Raw genomic sequence first — 19196 nt, forward strand, 5'->3', positions numbered from 1 at the left:
TTGGCCATTATCGGGGGGAGGGAGTGTTTGTTTCGATTAATATCGCTCGAGAATTGAGGATCATGGTAAATATGTAGAATGGAAGGCGAAAGGAGGCGAGATTGGAGAAAAAAATGTTGAAGTATTGGAAATTGGTAAAATATTATATGATCTTTGTTACGAGCCTGTCGATTATGCTTGCCTCGCCGAGTAAATGGACGTTTATAATACGAGTTATTGAAAGTAGTCGTTGAGGCGATGTAGAAATTGAAGAAAGTCGGAAATATTATCGAACTGTTCTTAATTGTTAATTAAATTTCATTTTTCGGATGGAGGAAATCGAAAATATACAAATGTGTATATAACCAAGATAATGATCATGATAATTACCTCGTTCAAAAGTCTGAATGTATCATCATTATTATTAGAAAATTGCAAAGAATCGAATAATCTGTCTTAACCATCGACTATTTCAACTCGCACGATTTCCAACTCGAAAATACTCGAATGATTCGAGTTGGAAAAAGAATTCTAACGCTTCTAAAATTTACAATTACATCAAACTGTACACACGCGTATAAATATTTTAATCGATAAGACTCGATCCGATCATTAATCCCGGCCGGCGCGCAATAGGGGAATCGAAATAATATCGTATCGCGATCGAAACGTCATACATTTGAACACCTATGTCCAACAAGCCCGAATATATTATTTCACGGGCGCACGTCACGCGCGTATAATTTATCGGCCGTGTCGGTGGACACACCCACGCGAAATCGAGCCGGGTGTATCGATGGATTACGGATTATCGGCCCGAACGCGGACACCCTATTAACAGATTACCGCGCGTGGCCTGAAAACAATTTTCCACGGCCACACTTCCTCTCCCTCCCTCCCCTCCTCTCCACCCCTTCGCTTCTCTCGTTCTCTTTTCTCTCTCTCTCTCTCTCTCTCTCGACGAGGTCCGCCTGGATTTTTCTCTCTCTCCCTCCCTTTTATTCTTCTTTTTTTTTTACGCCACCCCATCCTACCGGTCCATCAGGGCTCCCATCTCCTGACGAGAGCTCTCTTCCACCCCGAGGCGTGGAAAAAGATCGCGTTCCTCTTTTTTTTTTCTTTTTTTTTTTTTTTTTAAGCTCTTTTCCCATCCGGGCCGGGGATCTGTTTTTCCCCTCGATTTTCGAAATATCGAACACACGGGGCGGCACACTCGTCGAGGCACGAACGAATGAATAGTCGCAACTCGGTTCTGGATCTCCTCCAGAACACGGGGATTTACATTCCCCGTGTTGCTCTCGATGCCGGAACGAAATGGAATGTGATTCAATCGGTGTGCTCGTGATTCGTGAGAGTCTGTGGTTTCGCGAGTTAAGTGTGAATTGGAAAGGAAATGGTGGGTTTGGGTTCTTTGTTGAATCTTTTTATTTATTTATTTTTTTTGGTTGAATTATGTTGTTATGTTTGTCGCAGCTGTTTAATTTTATTAATTGGAAATTCCTATCTCCCGAAATTCGCGTGAATACCTCGTTTCACCGATTTTAATTTAATCCTGAGCTTGTAAAAATAGGAACTAACCTTTCATCAGCTATACCATGAATGAAATAAGAACAAGTTTTTAGAAAACAAATCCGTATGAATTATTATTAAATAACAAGGATATAATATAATTGCAATAATTTCAATAAGACGAAACTTGTGATGACTTTACCATTACGAATAAATTTATAACATAAATCGTAAAATATTTACGAACAACGAAAAATATGAAAAGAATATAAATCCAAGTTGGTTAGCAGAAGAGAGAGAAGCGATGAAGAACGGATATATTAAGGAAGAGGATTCGAGCTCGTCGAGAGAAGACAAATTCGAATTATACGGGTTCTTCGTTAGCTTAACGGTGGAAAGATTTCAGCCGCAAGCGAATTAGAGACAAGCTTCTCACCGGTAACTTCGGGATCGAGATCTCGCTAACGATAATACACCGTTCCGGGATATTTTCCTCTTTCATTGAGCAACACTGTCTAACGACCGTGCTCGTTAATGAACATTAACCGGTAGAAGGGGAGGTAGGGCGGGTTTCCTTCCCTCCTAGTGAAATTAAAGGAGAGCACGGATCGTCCCCTTCTTTTTTTCCCTCTAGGTGTCGAGAGACGCCGTTTGATTAAGTTAAACACCGTCCCGTTTTTATACACGGTGTCTCAGCTGGCTTTCCCTGCGAAATTTTACAAGCGAGCGAGAATGAGAAAAAAATATATACGAATTCTTTTTCTTTTTTTTTTTTTTTTTTCATAAATATTGATTGAATTATTATAGATGATTATCGAAAAGTAGATCGAATATGTTCGTTGATTGTTTCCTTTTTTTTGTCTTCTTTATTTATATCGTATCAAAGAGATCGTTTGGAGAAAAAAACGGGGCGAATGGGAAGAATGGAGCAGAAAAACTCTTATTTTCATTCACTAACTAGTTTCTCCTTATCAACGACGAACAACGCGCGTGACAAAATTTATTTTCATTTTCAGAATTTTACAGAATAAAGGGCTCGAAGTATAATTTTATACGTGACCGTAAACCCCCGCAATCGCCTTACCTTAATCAAAAACGTACCGAGAAATAAACGGGTTTGCCAAGAAATAAGGGTATATTTCAAATTTCACCTCCACCACTGCGAATTTCGTAAAAATCCTCCCCCATGATTCAAACCCCGCCCGCTATTAATTTCTCGAAGCAGATGAAACGCTCGCGTTATTAACCAGCCGGTAGTTGTGTCCTCCGAACGATATTAAGAGGACACGGGGGACGTTATTCCGTTCACGTAGAATTAAACAGTTGTTCATTAGCGGAGACCGAATTTCGGCCGGAAACAGATTAGAAGCGTGCTCGGTCGCGCCTCGAAAGTAATTGCCTCCACGACAATTTTCGTGGAGAAGGTATGGCTATCACCTGATCGGGTTACCTGGCTAGACCTGACCTCCTGACCTCTGGCTGGGATAATGAAATCTGGAGGAAAACTGGTTGCAACGGTGGCTTTAATTCCATCCAGGTAGAGGAGACCAGTTCCAATTTGTTCGTCTCTTTGAACGTCTCTCGTGCGATGGAACGTTTTTAAACGGTGGTTCGAAGAAGTTTATTTCGAGGAAAGATATGGACGATTGATCTACTTTTGTTCGTATCGTAAATTATGAGATATTTTTCTTTGCGTGGTTTGAGATGGTTTGGAAAAGGTTTGCTGTGAAATATGCAGATCGTAGAATGTTTGTAATATGTCATATTTTTATCATATTGTGCGTTTAAAATGATTAACTATTTTTGTGATAAGAAAGATTATATTATCATTAAGTGTATTTAAAAAGAGGGAAAAAAAAGGATAATATGATTGAAAATAAGTTTTCACACGATCAAAAAGAAAAAAAAATGAATATCAGAATTTGAATAGGAAAAATGATTCATTGAAAAATTCGTATATCGTTGTATATCTGTTATAATAAATTTGAAGATTGTAAAACTCCATGTTCATATAACACGGAATCGCATTCTACAATTTTAACATGGTCGATGATGTTCGTGCTCGCGTAATTTTGAAATTTGATATTGGATAAAGCTTAGCCCGAAACGTATCGTAAATGCTAGCAGTTTATTAGGCAAGAAGGATTTTCTTACCGAAGGGGATAAAGGCTGAGTTACTGTAAATAAGGAAACACCAGATTGCCTACATTGTGTCCCACCCAGCAAGAAACACGTAGCTAATAAAATCGTGAATGTATCGTCGAAACTTTTCTGATCCTTTTTTTTTATGTTACGATAGAAAACGCGTTGTGTTCTATCGATCCAGTGTCCCTCCCTGGCGAGATATTTTTCCACGATAACGAAGAAACGCTGGAACAAGAAGAAAAAAACGCACACACACTTTATTATTTGCATAAATTCTTTCCAACCAAGAACCCAAATCGCTAAATTACAACCCGATCAACAATTCAATTCTTCGATCTTTAACCGGATTCATAATTCAGGTCATTCCAATTGAACATCTCACCACGATTATTAACAATAACGATTAAGCTTCAATTGGGAATAAATTTCGTTGAAATTCGCACAAAGGGATGAACGTTTCTCGAGATACCATTCTTTCATTTACGATCATCTTTTCCCCACTATTTCTAAAACTTCAAACCCACACACAAATAACCCCTATAATTGTACGTACATATCATAGAGCGAATCTCCTTCTCCTATTGCCGCAACAACAACAACCCAGAACGATCCATCCGATGTGAATGGCCGACGTGTGTTTGGTCCCCCTTCAGAGAATGATCTCTCCCTCCCTCCTTCGAGCACGGATATCAATTTTATGCGAGACGATATCGCTTCCATCCACCGCCATCTTGTTTACGGCTGTATTAATTATTCGTATCGCGTATACACGGCCGTGCCATTCCCCGGACCGTTTCTATTCCCGCCACCGGTTGCAGTTGCATGCAGTTGTAATGCATCCGTGGGTCGGTCCGCATCCACGGCTGGCCGATATAACCTTCGTGCTATACGCGCAAACGATTTAAAGGAGGGGGGGGCGCGTTCCATTTGCGTGCCGTTTACAACTCGCTGGCCCGTTTCAGAGCTTACCCCCTGCACACCCTCCTCTCTACCCTTTGCTGTATTAAGTCCGCGTCAGAGCAACGGGCAGAGCAGAGCAGAGCAGAGCGTGGGTAGCTCCGGCGCGCGCTACCAATTCAATGGCCGATTGATTCGCAAGTAGCGGTCCTCTGATCTCGGTCCTCTGATACAAGGGCAACTGATACATTGGGGGAAAATTGTGTGTTTGCGAGGGCGGAAATTGGTGTTATCGATAGGAAGTAAATGGATATCGAGGGATTGGAATTTCTTAGCGTTCGTTCGTTTAGAGCAGTTTTTGAGAAGAAACTTCTTTTGAGAAATTTCGTTCCGATTCGCGCGCGATAATGATTCGAAATCTTGCGAATCGATATGCGTGTGTAAGTGGATATGAGAGATTGGGGAGGAAACTCGTTTGTGAGTTTGAATAGTTAAAAGAAAATAGTGTTAGGTAAATTTATGGTAATGAATATTGAAAGAGATTGGATAGAAATCGTTTGTAACGAGCTTCTTCATATTATCTGAAAATAGACGATCGATTATAATGCTTGCTTTCTAATGCTGCAATCGATCGATCGAAGTTATAATCGGATATTTATTTCGAAATGATAACGGTTTTTCGAATCTTCAAGTATTTCTAAAAATAAGAGAAATATTTAAAAGTCAGGAGATCGATGGAATAATTGCGATAAATTTGAGACGATAAAAATTTGATTTTTCCTTCAAGTTTCAGGGTAGATCTTTTTCAACGTAATTTCGTAATCGTTAGAATCTATTTCCAAACGGAAATCGTCGTTATTAGATCGCCATGACCCTGAGTTCATCGGCTTTCACGACCCGAGTGGCTCGATATCGGATCCCGTGACCTCGTGTCGTGGACTTCGTGTCCGATGAACCTGCAGTTATCGATATCCAGTTTCACTTCCTCGGTATCTTAAATATTCATTTATTAAACTCGTGTTTAATCTTCAACCATTTGATATTCTTCATATTAAAATTTTTATACAAATCTTTTCATTTACCAAGGTCAACCTTCGTTCATTAATTAATACAATTATATATCGTTCATTAATTAAAACCATAAAATTCAAATTAATATTATAATATATCCTTTAAATAAGAATTCTTCTTTAAAGAACGTTTCTTGGTTTCTTCGTTCAAAATTCGTCGTGTCCAAACGAAATTTATCCTCGATTTAATTCTCATCGAAAATCGTCTCCTGTATTCCTGTTCTTTTCTCTGCAAAATCCTATTCGATATCGTGTTTCAAAATTATCCAGCGAAGAAACAGCGACACGCAGTCAGCAATGTTTCAGCATTTCCGTGATTATCTTCCACATCTTTCCCCGGTGAACCAGTAGTTTTGCGATCGCAGCTTTGTCGTCGATGATCGGACACCAAGGATGAAACGAGGCAAAAATGGTGCCGAGTTTTCCTTCGACGACGACGAACACGACGAAAGATGTACGGATTTCATGGAAACGGCACGAATCCATTTAATATATCAGCCAAGATGCCGGCAATGCTCGATTCGATCCTTGTGAAAAATCTTGGCGAAAATCGGCTTTCACAGACAGACACCGTATCATCCTGTATATAACTTATATATATTTATATCGTTATTGATACGCGGAAAAGTGGTTTGAAGGAGAGCCCGAATTTTTTTCCCGAAAGTGGCGTCGATCTTTGAAATATTCATCGAGCGGGAGAAACAAATGGGAAATCGAGCCGCGCGGGAAGAATTTCGTGTTTAACATTACGAGATCAAAATATTATAGATGAGAATGTTGTGTAACAAATATTAATACGAATCTCGAACGATCGAAATCTTATGGAAATTTTTTAAGAAATAAATAGAATAATTAAATATATATATATATATATATATATATATATATATATATATATATATATTTCTTCAATTGCAGAGGCTCAAAGACAAAGAAAAACAAAATAAAGTAAAAGTATATATTCCACTCTGAATCAATTTGTGTCTGCGCTTTTTCTGTCAAAAATTTATCGTCGCGAGAAATAACACGGGATATACAAGACTTCTCTGGTCGTAAAGTTTTTCCAAGATCAATACTGGCTAACCGAGCTCCGCTTTTTATCCGCTTCTGTTAATACATAAAACGAAGCTTTACGTGGAAAGTATCTAATTCCAGTTTCTTATAACAGCGGGGGAACACGGAGGGATATTCGGCGAATATTCAAGCGGCGCTAGGATCGCGTTAAATCAACAACAACCGCAATGAATACCGTGGATACGTGGAGATCAAAGCAGCGGAGAAAGAGAGAAAGAGAGAATATTCCATGTATCCCGTTACGTCCCTCCCTCCCCGTAAAATAATATACAATCATCCGAATCCGCCTTGATTTTCACCCCACCCCCTCTCCCTCCCCCAGGAAACGTCAGATGTATCAGATTTCGTATTTTTCGTATCGAATAACGGATCTCCTCTCCCCCTCCCTGTTAGAGAGAGATTCTAATCCGAGCGGAAAGGCAAACGAAATCGAAATGGTCAGCGCTCACGTTTGCACGCGACCATCGCAAATAGGCGTTACACATTTATTTATTTTGTGATTCGTTTCGCGTTCGAAAGTTTATATACCCGATCTGTTGTATACGCGATTTATTCTTCGAGTATTATCGTTATTGCGACGGATCGAGCAAGGAAGGACAAACGAACGAAGGACTTCTTCTCATTACGGATTTAATGGGGAAATTTACATTTAGAGGGGATTTTCGAGGTATTGTCCGTTAATCCGGAAAATGAGATTCGTCGAGCATTGTAAACACGTACCGATGATGGATCGATGATATAGTATAGATACGACGTAAGATATAGATCGAGGGGAAGGTTAATTAGAGCAGAATCGTTGAATCGATTACTTTTCTGTGTCGCTTCTTTTTTTTCTCTCAAATTTTAATCGGATAAAAACGAAATATCTTTTCCAGCTTCTGGCAGGCAACAATAATCCATATTCGGAGAAGGAGCAGCTCTTCGACCCGGCGATCGTCGCAACGAAGATCCGTTTCATCCCCTACACCTCCCACATGCGTATGGTGTGCATACGAGTCGAGCTTTACGGCTGTCCATGGACCGGTGAGTGATATTCGAGATCCCCCTCTTATAACGTGTCCAACCCCTAAATATTGAAAAGAACGCCGCTTCGAGCATTTTTATACACGCTGTCGATACTTTCTTTTTCATCGGATCGAAGGATGAGATGCGCACGAGACGACGTATTTCCCTGTCGAGGCTCTGTCAGCCTCGATTCTCAAAAATCTAACACCATTCGAACAACGTCGTTTCCGGCTTACCATAACTCCGTCCTCTTTCCGTCGAGACGATAAATCAGAGTCAAAATTCGAACCGAGTTGAAATTAAATGGTTAAACCGAATCGCTCGAGTGATTTATTGTTCGAGGTATCGAATAAGTGCAGATAATAGAATAGTAATTACGAATAATTTTATTATTCCAGTTGTAACTTTATTCGAAATTTTAACTAATTAATTTTTCAGTTGACGAATAATTCGTTTGCCACGAAAAAGGGGGTGTTATATTCGTGAAATTGCTTTAAACGACCAATGGCAATGGAATAACATGAGAAACTGAGGTGCATCAAGGTCTCGTGGGTACCCTTTATCCTATCAGTTTCTTATAAGCTTGAAAAGAATGCCGAAGGAGGCCGGGGAAGATTTACGAGCTCGATCGATCGATCGATCGGGTGTGTTGCGTTAATCTGAAGGGATTCTCACGGAAGGCTCGTCATCGAGAACTCCAATGTTCGTGATTATTACTATGAAACGATTCGTGTTGCAACTGAATCCCAATTTGAATTATGCGTCACATGTAGATTTGTATTTATGAAACTTCATTGCTATTTTTCTTTTTAGTAGATTCAATTCCAAATTGAAAATCTTATTGCTATCCTACGTTAAATACTCAGATGATGATGACGTTTGAGAATACATCCGAGTAATCCCATTATATTGATTTCTTTGTTGGAATTCTAATTCTAAAAGAGTTATCGAGAATTAAATTTCATCGCGTCGTCTATTAAGGTTTCTGACACTTCCTTTCTTTCTATTTTCTTCACTTTTTGATTCCCTCGTGTGCAGGGGAAAGTAATTGGTAAGCATCGCGTCGCTAATATCCCATTATCGATCTCCCTTTATCAACGGCGCTCGTGGTTGAATGATAGGGCAGCAGACGCGTAAAAAAGTGGTTCGAATTATCAAGCGAACGATATTTTCATTGGGGGCGTCGTTACCGGTGAAAAACAGCATCACCGTAAACGACTGCGCCGTATTCAATTTCGGTGGCAGCCGGTGGTGCAATTACTGTAACAAGAACAAAAATATTTTCCATATGCCTGGACGGTGATTGTGTAGTTGAAATTACTGCGATCGTGTCTCTCTCTCTCTCTCTCTCTCTCTCTCTCTCTCTGTATACGCGTGCACCTGTACGTACACGTGAGTATTTATATATATATATATATTTCTTGACGCATTTTTTTTTCCCACCCCTTTTGTTCGCCTCGCGGTATAAAGCGAAACAACACCATGATAAATATAGATACGGTATTTTTATTGCGCTCGGAATTTATCGCGCCGTTTTATCGGGGAACAAAGGGATAAAAAAAAAAAAGCGAAATCGCTGCCATTTCACTACTTTATTTTTTAATGGGATACCTGCAAAAAAGTTAGTAAAAAGTATAATCCTCGTAATAAAGAATTTATTCGATATAAATAGCTAATTGAACACACGAGCCATGATTTAATACAATTTCTCTTACTACTTTTTTTCTTTTTAATTCTTTTAATTTTCTCGACACCGTCCCATGGTTTCGAAATAATCAATATTTCAGAATCGTTCGAAATTGTTAATTGAATTATAATTTAAGAATTTTTGAGACGTAGTCGAAATATATCGAATTACTTTCTGATAGGATTTTTTGAGATACATTTAACCGAATGTATCTTTCATTTTTATTCCGTTTGTTAATTATAATTGTATATATAATATATATTCATTTTTTTCTTTTTTGCTAATTTAATACTGTCAAGCAGTCGTTTGATCTCGTTTCTTCTCCACTCGATATTCGTTCTTGTTATCCAACCGAATGCATTAAGAATGCATTTCTTTATTTCTCGCGCGTAACCATCGAAACTTGTGTCTTTCTCCCATATTGACATCTGTCCGTTTCTTCGAATAAAAATTTCTTCGTATGTATCGTGAGAGATATCAGGATTTAATGGAGCGTCACTCTTGACACGTTGATGAGGACGTACAAAGATTAAATTATTCAATTCTTCCGGATCCCTTAAGTAAAAGCTTTCTAAATAAGGAGATCAGATTAAGCGATGAGAAATGGATTTTTATCTCTTTCGAATCGATTTATTAAATTAATTTTTTTTTAAGCTTTTAATCCATCGCCAATTATTGCCTTATTCGTGTATTGCCTTATTTCAATCCGTCAAGTGTCAAATATCTTTATATTTATATCGATAGTCTTTTATCTTCGTACGATTCGCGGCAACCATCGATCGCCTTCGATTCAAGAATTCGATTACCGGTACCGGTTTACAATTTTAAAAAACCAAACCAATAATGCTGAAACTGTCAATAATTGTTGAACGATTAACTGGTAAAAAAGGTATTCACCCGTTTAACATCAATCACACGAAGCTTAAACTGTCATTAAACGAATATAAAATTTCCCTTAAATCGACCCAATCTGTTCAACCCGTTCAATAACATACAATCCACTTACCTTACTTAAAATTTCTCGACCATTTAGATCGACACTTGACAAATCAGAGAATTCATTGTACGAACGCAATTACGAGAAAATTTACCCATTATTTAATTTCATTATTTCATCCATCCTTAGCTCGATAAATTCTCAAAAGAATTGTCCAGGTTCGACAAAACTTTCCTCTCTCTCTCTTTTTCTCTTCTTATTAACATAACATACATAATTGCATAATCAACGAGCCGTTGATCTTATCGCGATTTATAAAGCGGCGAGTAATCTGAAATGTCCTCCTGATGATACATAGCGTTGACGAGCGGATAGTAACATCCCTATTGCAACCCCTTTTTTTGTTCTGGTTGCAGAGGGTCTGGTGTCGTATTCCATGCCCCAAGGAATTAAGAGGGGCTCGGAGGTCGACCTTTCCGACAGGACGTACGACGGCAGGGAAGAAGGAGGTTACCTCTCCGGGGGGCTCGGTCAACTTGTCGACGGGCAAAAGGGTCCTGACAACTTCAGATTGGACAGTGGTAACGGGAAAGGTGAGTTTGCCTCGTGCTCGAACGAGATTAACGCTAGACCCTCTGATCGTGTCTAGATTAGCGTGATAGAAACGTTCCATGCTACGTTTCACGAGTTATCCATCGTTCTTTGCTTATTGCATCGTTTTTTTTCTGTCTTCCTTCTTTCTTTATCTTCTTTTTTATTTTCTCTCTCTCTCTCTTTGTTAACGGGCCTAATTTCCTCGAGCCTTTTTCCTTCTCGTTGCTTTTCCTTTCCTTTTTTCGTTCGTTGCCTTTCGTTCTTCTTTTCGAATCTTTCGCTTATTCACCTCTCTCGTGTTGTTTCGTTGGATCTTTGTCTTTTTTTTTCTCTCTCTCTCTCTCTCTCTCTTTTTTTTTCTTTCGTTGGATCCTTTTTATCTTTTACCACCGTTTTCTCTACCAACGTTTCCTTTTTTCTTCCTTTTGTATTTCTTCCAAGTGTTCGCGTAAAAGAGGATCGTTGAAATTCGGCTTGACGGCGGGAGCTAATAAGAAGGAGGAGAAAGGTAAATGTTGTGCGGGGCAGAAAGAAAACAGGATCGTTCGAGGTAACAGGTTCAATTGGTATTATTTGGCTTTTTTCCAGGGAATTAACAATATTCCCTCGGCCCTGTTTTCTTGAGTGTTATTAAATCTCAATTGTAAATTTCTCTTTATCCCGTTTCATTGGCGGAATTAAATTCGCCGGATCGAACCATGCTTCAATTACGCAACAATAACAAAGAAATTGGATAGAAAGATTATTCTGCTCTTATTCTACTTTGAAAGTAATTAAAAAAATTCTTTCTACTATATTCACAATTGAATATAGAATTGACGTAAATCATCCCACGAATATCGGCATATTTTCGATATCGTTCTTCACGAATCTTAGCTGAAATATACATAATAATAAAGAATTTCCCCCTTAAAAAATTCCCCCCTTTCGAGCTTCAATTTTAGAAGGAGAGGATCGAAAGTAATTCGAATCGGCTGTACTACAACCGATCAACAAAAGCCCTCGACGGGGTCAGATTCCGTCGCTTTGGATGGCGAATAAAATTTTCCCCGCGTCGATTCCAGGTGTGTAGACCTATCCTCGATAGCGATAAGAGAATTCCAAGATGCCAGGCTTCGAGGTGTATATATATATATATATATAAAAGGTCGATGTTGGACCTCTTCCTTCTCGAGCGACCGTGTTCCGCGCCACACTCGAATCTGTTCCAATTTACATTTATATTGAACCGCGGCCTAGGCTGCGAGCCACGACTGCTGTTTACCGGCTCCCAGGATACATTTGTGTCTTTCCATTTACGGGACAGGGTGGGGGATGGTGTACGTACTTTCAGCTTCTTAAACTTTTAAACCCGTCGAGGGGCTGCGTGCGCCAATCCTTCCCTCCTTCTTTATTCTCTGTTTAAAACCTTCGTCCCGCTCTTGGAATCGAGTGGCAGAGGAGGAGTGGCTGGATCGTTCCTCCTCCACCCCATCGTGCAGCTGCATCCCTATTTCTATTTCTGAAAGACTCGTGAAAATACGAAGGTTCGAAAGTTCGAAGGTTCTTCTTTCTTTTTTTTTTTTTTTCCAATCCTTTATATAAGGATTGTTATTTTTCTTGGAATTTATTTCCTGGATTTCATCTCTCCGGAACGAATGATATCGAATTGGCGAATGATATTTCATTTTATTCGTTTTACGAAAATTGTGTAGCAAGGTGAGGCAGCAGGTGAAAGTTGTGACTTTTCTTTAGCGAAAAATGTTTCAGGCCGAATCTAATTATGTGTACCATTTTCAAAAATCAAAAATTTCCACTATTCGAAAATGACAATTTGTTCGAGAAACAGTCAAGAAACATCTAATCCTTTATCTAAAATTATTCTATACAATCTCAACGAAAATAATCGATAATTGTTAACTTGATTAAAGGAGAAGCGAACTCGAGGAAATAAACCAGGCCGTACGTATTTCTCTAATTAAGAAAAATACTTTTTTTTAGGCCAATCTAATATCTCTCTCTCTCTCGTCCTCTCTCCCCCTTCAAATCGGAAAGAAGCTACGTAAGTTGTCCCCAAGAAGTTGGACAAACTTTCTTTAACGTCGACGCGGATGCTCTCTCCCGTCGCATTCCATCCTCGTTAATAAGTTTCCACGATTGGACGCGGGAATCGAGAAACGTCATTGCGGGGCGAGTAATTAGGTCATTAGGTAATAACTCTGAGATTGCAGTTTAGCAAACGTGAAGGCGAGGACAGGGGCCCGTTTCTCATTCCAATATTCCCCCTCCTTCGAGTGTCGAGGAGATCGCCTCGATCGATTCCCCCGAATTAATAAATCTTCTTGGTAAATTGTTTCTGAATCGAAACTTGTTACCATTTTGCGAGGGATCGTCTGTTAGGCGAAGTTGGGCGACGCTTCGATACGAATTTTTATGGGAAGAATTTGAGGGAGATTGAATTCTTCTTCTCTTCTTTTTTTTTTTAATCGACGATAAAATTATCGAAAGGAGAAAATCTGATTATCGCGAACTTGTTATCCCGTTTTTCTATCAAGTTTTTCTTGATTCATTTTTATGGTTGATTACGATGGTATTCAGGTTAAATGTTTTAATTGTGGTGCTAATTATTAAAAGTAAATCGAGTTTATCGAGTTTCTTTTCCTTTTCTTTTTTTTTTTTTTTTTAAATATATTCGAGTTTCTAGAACTAGGTTTTTAAGAAACGGTTTCCAGTGGTTCTTGGTGGTGCAATCAAAATTGAGTGTGATTCTACATGTAGAGATAAGTTGAAAAGAAGGAATAACATTTTCTCGCGCGAGAATTCGTTTTCGAGGAAATCGAGTTTGAAAACTTGTCAAATGTAGAAGAATTCTCAACTGAATGGGGATACGAAGGATTCCGCGTACGAAAATAAATAAAGAGTGTGGAGTAAAAATTGCATTTTCAAAGTCTGTTCTATTTTTTAACGGGGAGGGGAAAAAAAAAGAAAGAAAAAGAAGAATCGAAATTGAATAGAAGTAATCGAGTATTCGTGTGCTCGAATATACATCGAAATTTGATTTTGTAAAAAAAGAAAAAGCTAATATGGAAATGAAAAAATTTTTCATTTCATTTCGCATATAATTCTCTATCTCTATAGTTCACTCCCCCAGAATTAGCAAAATTTTTTTTTCGTACGATCAATTTTCAAACTCGATTTCAAACGAGCGCGAGAAAAATATTACTCTTCCTTTTTCCAACGCTTACGTTGCATCACCTATTCTTCCTTACATCTATTTCGTGCAAAAAAAAAAAAAAAAAGGATATTCCTTTCGAACGGGTCAAAATTTTTTAAAGAACGAGAAATATCTGTCATCATAAAAAACAATATAATAAAAATATTATCAAATCACTCGATATTAAAAAGTTATTCGACCATTTGCAGTAACGACACGTTCCCTTCTCATTTGCCTCGTCTAAATTCGCCTTGCAAATCGATAACACGCGAATATCGTTACGTATACCGTTTTACGAGCGGCATACGCTCGGCCGTATAGTTGCGAGGACGGTTTAAGTGAGAAAATCATCGTGGCGCGGAGAGTTCACGGCGCAGTATATATCCATGAGCACGGTGGTTATCTTACGGCCCCTCTGAATGTTCAGAATTGATGGTAGATAGCGGTCGAAGGCGGCGACGACAGGAAACTGGAAACTATTTACTCGAGGGACGATATTAAGGGTGGGGTTTATACGAAGGCGGATAGATCAGAGCGATATAATACCGGTGTACGGGTCGAGAACATTGTCGAGAGGGATGGAAAGATGGAGGAGAGAAGACGGTGGAAGGAAAATTCGAGCGGAGCTGCCATTGATACTGAATTGAAACGAAACTTTTTTAACTTTTAATAACTATATATGTATATATAGAGCATAGCTCGACTGATTTCTTTTACATCATGTGAAAATAGAATTCCTTTGTTTGAGATCTTCCTTTCCTGTGAATAATGAAAGTAATAATCTGATAGAGACTTTTCTCTCGATAATCGGGATCTGTAAGTTGAGACTTCAAACAATGTTCCATTCGAATGTTTCAAGAATGCAATGAACATAAAATAATCGATGACACGATAACTTGGCTCGTTGGAAAAATGATTATTTCAATTAGGATGATGATAGAATCTCAAATTTTCCTCTTTCGAAAGAAATTATTTTTTTAGGTCAGAGGAGAAACTTCTCGCAGAGTTCATCTCGTGAGCGAATTCAGGTGGAATTTGGAAAATCGCGCGCGGACGAAAGTTCGTTGGGGAGACCGCAGCCAGCATCCGGTTAAAGCGGAAATTCGAAGCGGACCGCGAAAAGTAAGAGAGGAGCCGGGTTTGGAAAAAAAAAAAAAAATAAAAAAAAAAGAAAAAAAACGTGTAACTCGCGGTCGCGGCCGGCTTTAGGGTTATTGCAGTCCATTTTCAATCCCTGCGCTTCCCATGGGGATCGGTGTGGTACGCTCGAAATCGTGGTATCTGACGGTATGATCCGTGCAATAACTGCCGCTGCGGCTCCATCCCCCCAAAACTCTTCCATTTTCACCGTGTTTCGTTAACCTTGCGGCGCGTATCCACCGACACATTTTAAATGGATTCCAGATCGAGATAGGTGGACGCCCGAAAAATAGGTTTCGACCGAGAATCGAAACGGTAATAATATCAAAATTTAAATAAAAATCATCAATTTATAAAAATCTTCGAAACGTTACAAGCAATGTTTCTCCATGGATAAATGCGTTCTCTATCGCGTAAGTTTCTTTAAAATTGTATTAAAATTAGGAAAACTTTGAACGGCTGTAACTTGGAAGATAACGATTCTCTATCAATAAGCGAGAGATCGTTGGAAGCGCGAAACTTTCACCTTTAAGATGCTTTTTGATTTATTCCGATACGACTTCCCGTTTCCGAGATATCGTCGTGTAAAGGAAAAGTAATTTTTAATCGTTTGTTGTTTCTGTCCTTCTCACATTCCTCGCTTGTACCTTGTCTCATAACTTATTCCAAACTTCAGACAAGTGACGGACGCGATTCCTGGAAGAAACACACGCAATTCTAGACATAATACGCAATTCCAAGAAGAAATGTGCTGTAGAAACTTTGAGCGCTTATATCTCGGCAACCGATCGAGATATCAAGATGAATCAAAAAATGACTTCAATGGTGCAGTTTCCTCTATTTGCTGAGTAGATTTCGAACTCAAAATTTTTAGATTCCCCTTCCTGAATTGAATGATTGTTGTTGTTATTGTTACACAAATATCGTATACAATATTTTGTGTTATATTAGTTGAATATTTGAACACGATTCAGATATCTAAAAATCTGCTGCCTAAGTGATTAATATTCGTCGTACTGGTTCAGGCGAGTAAATCGATGCTGGCCTGCAAGGATAATCCGAGAAAATTAGCAAGAATGGTGTATAAGCCGACGAATATAAATTAGGGGGGCGCTTTTGCCTTCGTTTGGTTACGTTGCTTGTTTCTGAAACTTGAGAACGGTGAGTCGACGAGGCTTTCGACGAGTCACGAAGGTTGATTGTTAATCGGCGCTAGGATTGGAGGAAGGTGTGGGTTGGCCGGAGAAAAGTTGGGTAAGCTGGGAGGGCAAGGACGTATCGTGCGAGGCGTTTTAGCTGACTCGTTAGTAAGGCTTAACTTTGAGAGTAAGGACGTCTCGTGTCCCTTTGATTTCTCTTTTTCTTTTACATGTACACGGAAACTGGCCTACTTAACACTGGGATTAAAACAAGTGAAATTAACTGCTCTCAAATTTTTTACTTTCTCCAGTTACTAAAAAAATACTGCAAATACTTTTAACGAAATTAATATCGATCTTTATTCAAGTAGTATCAAATCGTTCATAGCTCTAATGTTAACGAATCACAATTTTTCAAGGAGCTCTCATATAACATAATTTTCAATTGATGATCCCAGATTGGCAAATATTTATAATATCGTTTCTCCATAATGAAATTGAAGTAAGAAATTGAATTCGTGCGACGATGAAATTAACAAAAGATCCTTCTTTTGGAGCAAAGAACGAGATATTTAGAAATTAGAAGCGATCGAAGGGAAGGGTAAAATGGAAGAGAAGGATTCGTTTCGTTCCAAATCCATTAATGGTCTTGTCAGTAGCATATCACAGGAGGGAAGGAAGAATTGGTTGATCGAATCGGTCGAGATCGAGATTCGAAACGAGATTTTTCATTTATGGACCGATCGCGTTGGCAATCGTGCTATCTCGACGAGCCTTCCGCTCCCCTACCTTCTGCCAATCTACACGAAATTTTTGAATTTACATTTTGAATCTCGCGAATCTCCCTTTCGAACTCGCCACTCGCCACCGAACCATGGATCATAAATTTGGTTCCCTTCGTTATCGATAATAAACCCTTTATCCATCTTCTCCTCGCGCAACATGCAACAATACTTTAACAAATGCAGCAACAAGCTACGTACAATTCGACAAGCATTTTTTTGGACTCGGCTTATAACGCGTTCTCGTTCGAACAATAATTCGATGCAGAAATCGATGCAGAAACACGATGAACGAAGACGAAGGAAAGGAGAAAGAAAAATCATCTTCCAAGAAGGGCGGGACGATGTCGGCCAGGTTCGAATTCGTGGAGGACAGCGAAATTCAACGCGGTGGCAGTTTGCAACGAAATTGCTGTTCTATGCTATTTCGGCCGGCGATTAATTAAGGCAACATTCAAAGAGCAGCTGTCGTTGGTTCGGCCGAAAATAGGTTGGGCGGCGTTGAAAGGACATCGCGCAATTTGCAACAAATGCGTTCACGTTGAAACAATTTGTTCGTTTGATAGGGGGAGGGGGGAGGGAGGGGACCACGCCACACGTAGCCAAACAAATTTCCGCGTCACCCCCGATTCCCCGATTATTTATGTTACACACATTTTATTGTCCCGTTTATCGGTGTCCACCGTCGCCTCCAATCGGATCCCGAAAAATGGAAGTGTTCCATTTTCGTTTCTCGAACCTCATCGTCCCCGTGTCGTTGCGTGTATATATACACTGCCTGATGGCGAGGACAGACACGGAGAAAGGAAGAAGGAAGTTTTGACGCGATAATTGTGTCGAGAGATGGAAATTTGTCATGATATTGAAATTGGTAAGTTTACTGCACGATAATGAAAGTTCTTGATATATGCAATGTATGCAAAACGAGAAAAAAGAAAAGGATTTTTTTTATTTTTAGACGTAAAATTTTGTACGATTAGCATTGAATTGAATTCCCTCGTTGTAATACATACACCTTCGTAACATCTTCCTCGATTAAATTTATAAAATTGTAATAAATTTTTGCACAGAATGATCATTTACTTCAAATTTTTCTTTACGTAAAGAATAAATTAAAAATATTCGATTTTCCACTAATGAAATATCCTTTTGAAAAAAAAAAAAAGGAAAATTGGACGCTCTGCATATAATATAATATTGAAAAAAGGGGTGGAGGGGGATAGGGGGGCGGAAAGAGATAAAAAAACGTACATTTGTATGGACTGGCGGGACTGAAAAAACAGTGGACCGTTGAATTGTGTTACACCCGATCGCGAACGTTGTTAAACTCGAATTAGTCGCGGATTCGATTTTTATCGGGCGCCACCGCGTCGAACGGTGGACGCTTCTTGATTCATCGATTCATCGCGATTGTCGAAGGATCGATGAAAAGACATTTCGTCCTTTTTTTTTTCTTTTTTTTTTTTTTTTTTTTTTTTTGTTACGTTACATTGTGCGGTGGAATTGTAACGAGGCTGGATTAAAACTGCGAGGCTGTGTGATCGAATGTTTTTTCGCCGTGTACTCTTGTTCCAATTTTTTTCCTTTTTCTCGATTCTTTTCAAACGAATCGCGTGTTTCGTTGTTTAACGACGAATTTTTTCTCCCATTTCTTTTTCTTGTCCGTTTCAGGATACGAATGGGTCGGTTGGAGGAACGACACCCCAAGCATGCTCGGTCGTCCCGTTGAAATTACCTTCGAGTTCGATTATTCGAGAAACTTCACTGCCATACACCTGCACATGAACAATTACTTCACCAAAGATGTGCAGGTACGTTGAATTTTCGAATTTTCACTGGAACTGTAAATCGTTCGATTTACATTCTCGTTCGAAGCGATTTATAATGAGACACTTTTATTCCGATCTGTGTTTATTTATTTTGCTCGAAGAAATTGTTGTATTCCATTGCCGGTGATAAAATCCAAATTTTTCCAACATTCGTTACGATATTTACGACAATCGTTCGATGCATAACAGCCAATAGAAGATAGTAGAAAAATTATA

At 39.0% G+C, this 19196-nt stretch overlaps 1 protein-coding gene across 3 annotated transcripts in view; it reads left to right on the forward strand.

Annotated features, from left to right (window-relative positions):
- The window catches only part of Ddr (discoidin domain-containing receptor 2), a 224093-nt gene that overhangs the window by 151406 nt on the left and 53491 nt on the right, over positions 1-19196 (forward strand). For all 3 annotated transcript variants that reach the window (XM_086910350.1, XM_086910351.1, XM_086910353.1), the window contains 3 exons: positions 7550-7697; positions 10720-10896; positions 18823-18962. In XM_086910350.1, coding sequence (XP_086766476.1) covers positions 7550-7697; positions 10720-10896; positions 18823-18962 — 465 coding nt within the window. The remainder of the gene's footprint in view (positions 1-7549; positions 7698-10719; positions 10897-18822; positions 18963-19196) is intronic.

This window comes from Apis florea, unplaced genomic scaffold, assembly GCF_048593485.1.
Source record: "Apis florea isolate Af1SG1 unplaced genomic scaffold, ASM4859348v1 contig_3170_pilon, whole genome shotgun sequence".
NCBI classification, from domain to species: Eukaryota; Metazoa; Arthropoda; class Insecta; order Hymenoptera; family Apidae; genus Apis; species Apis florea.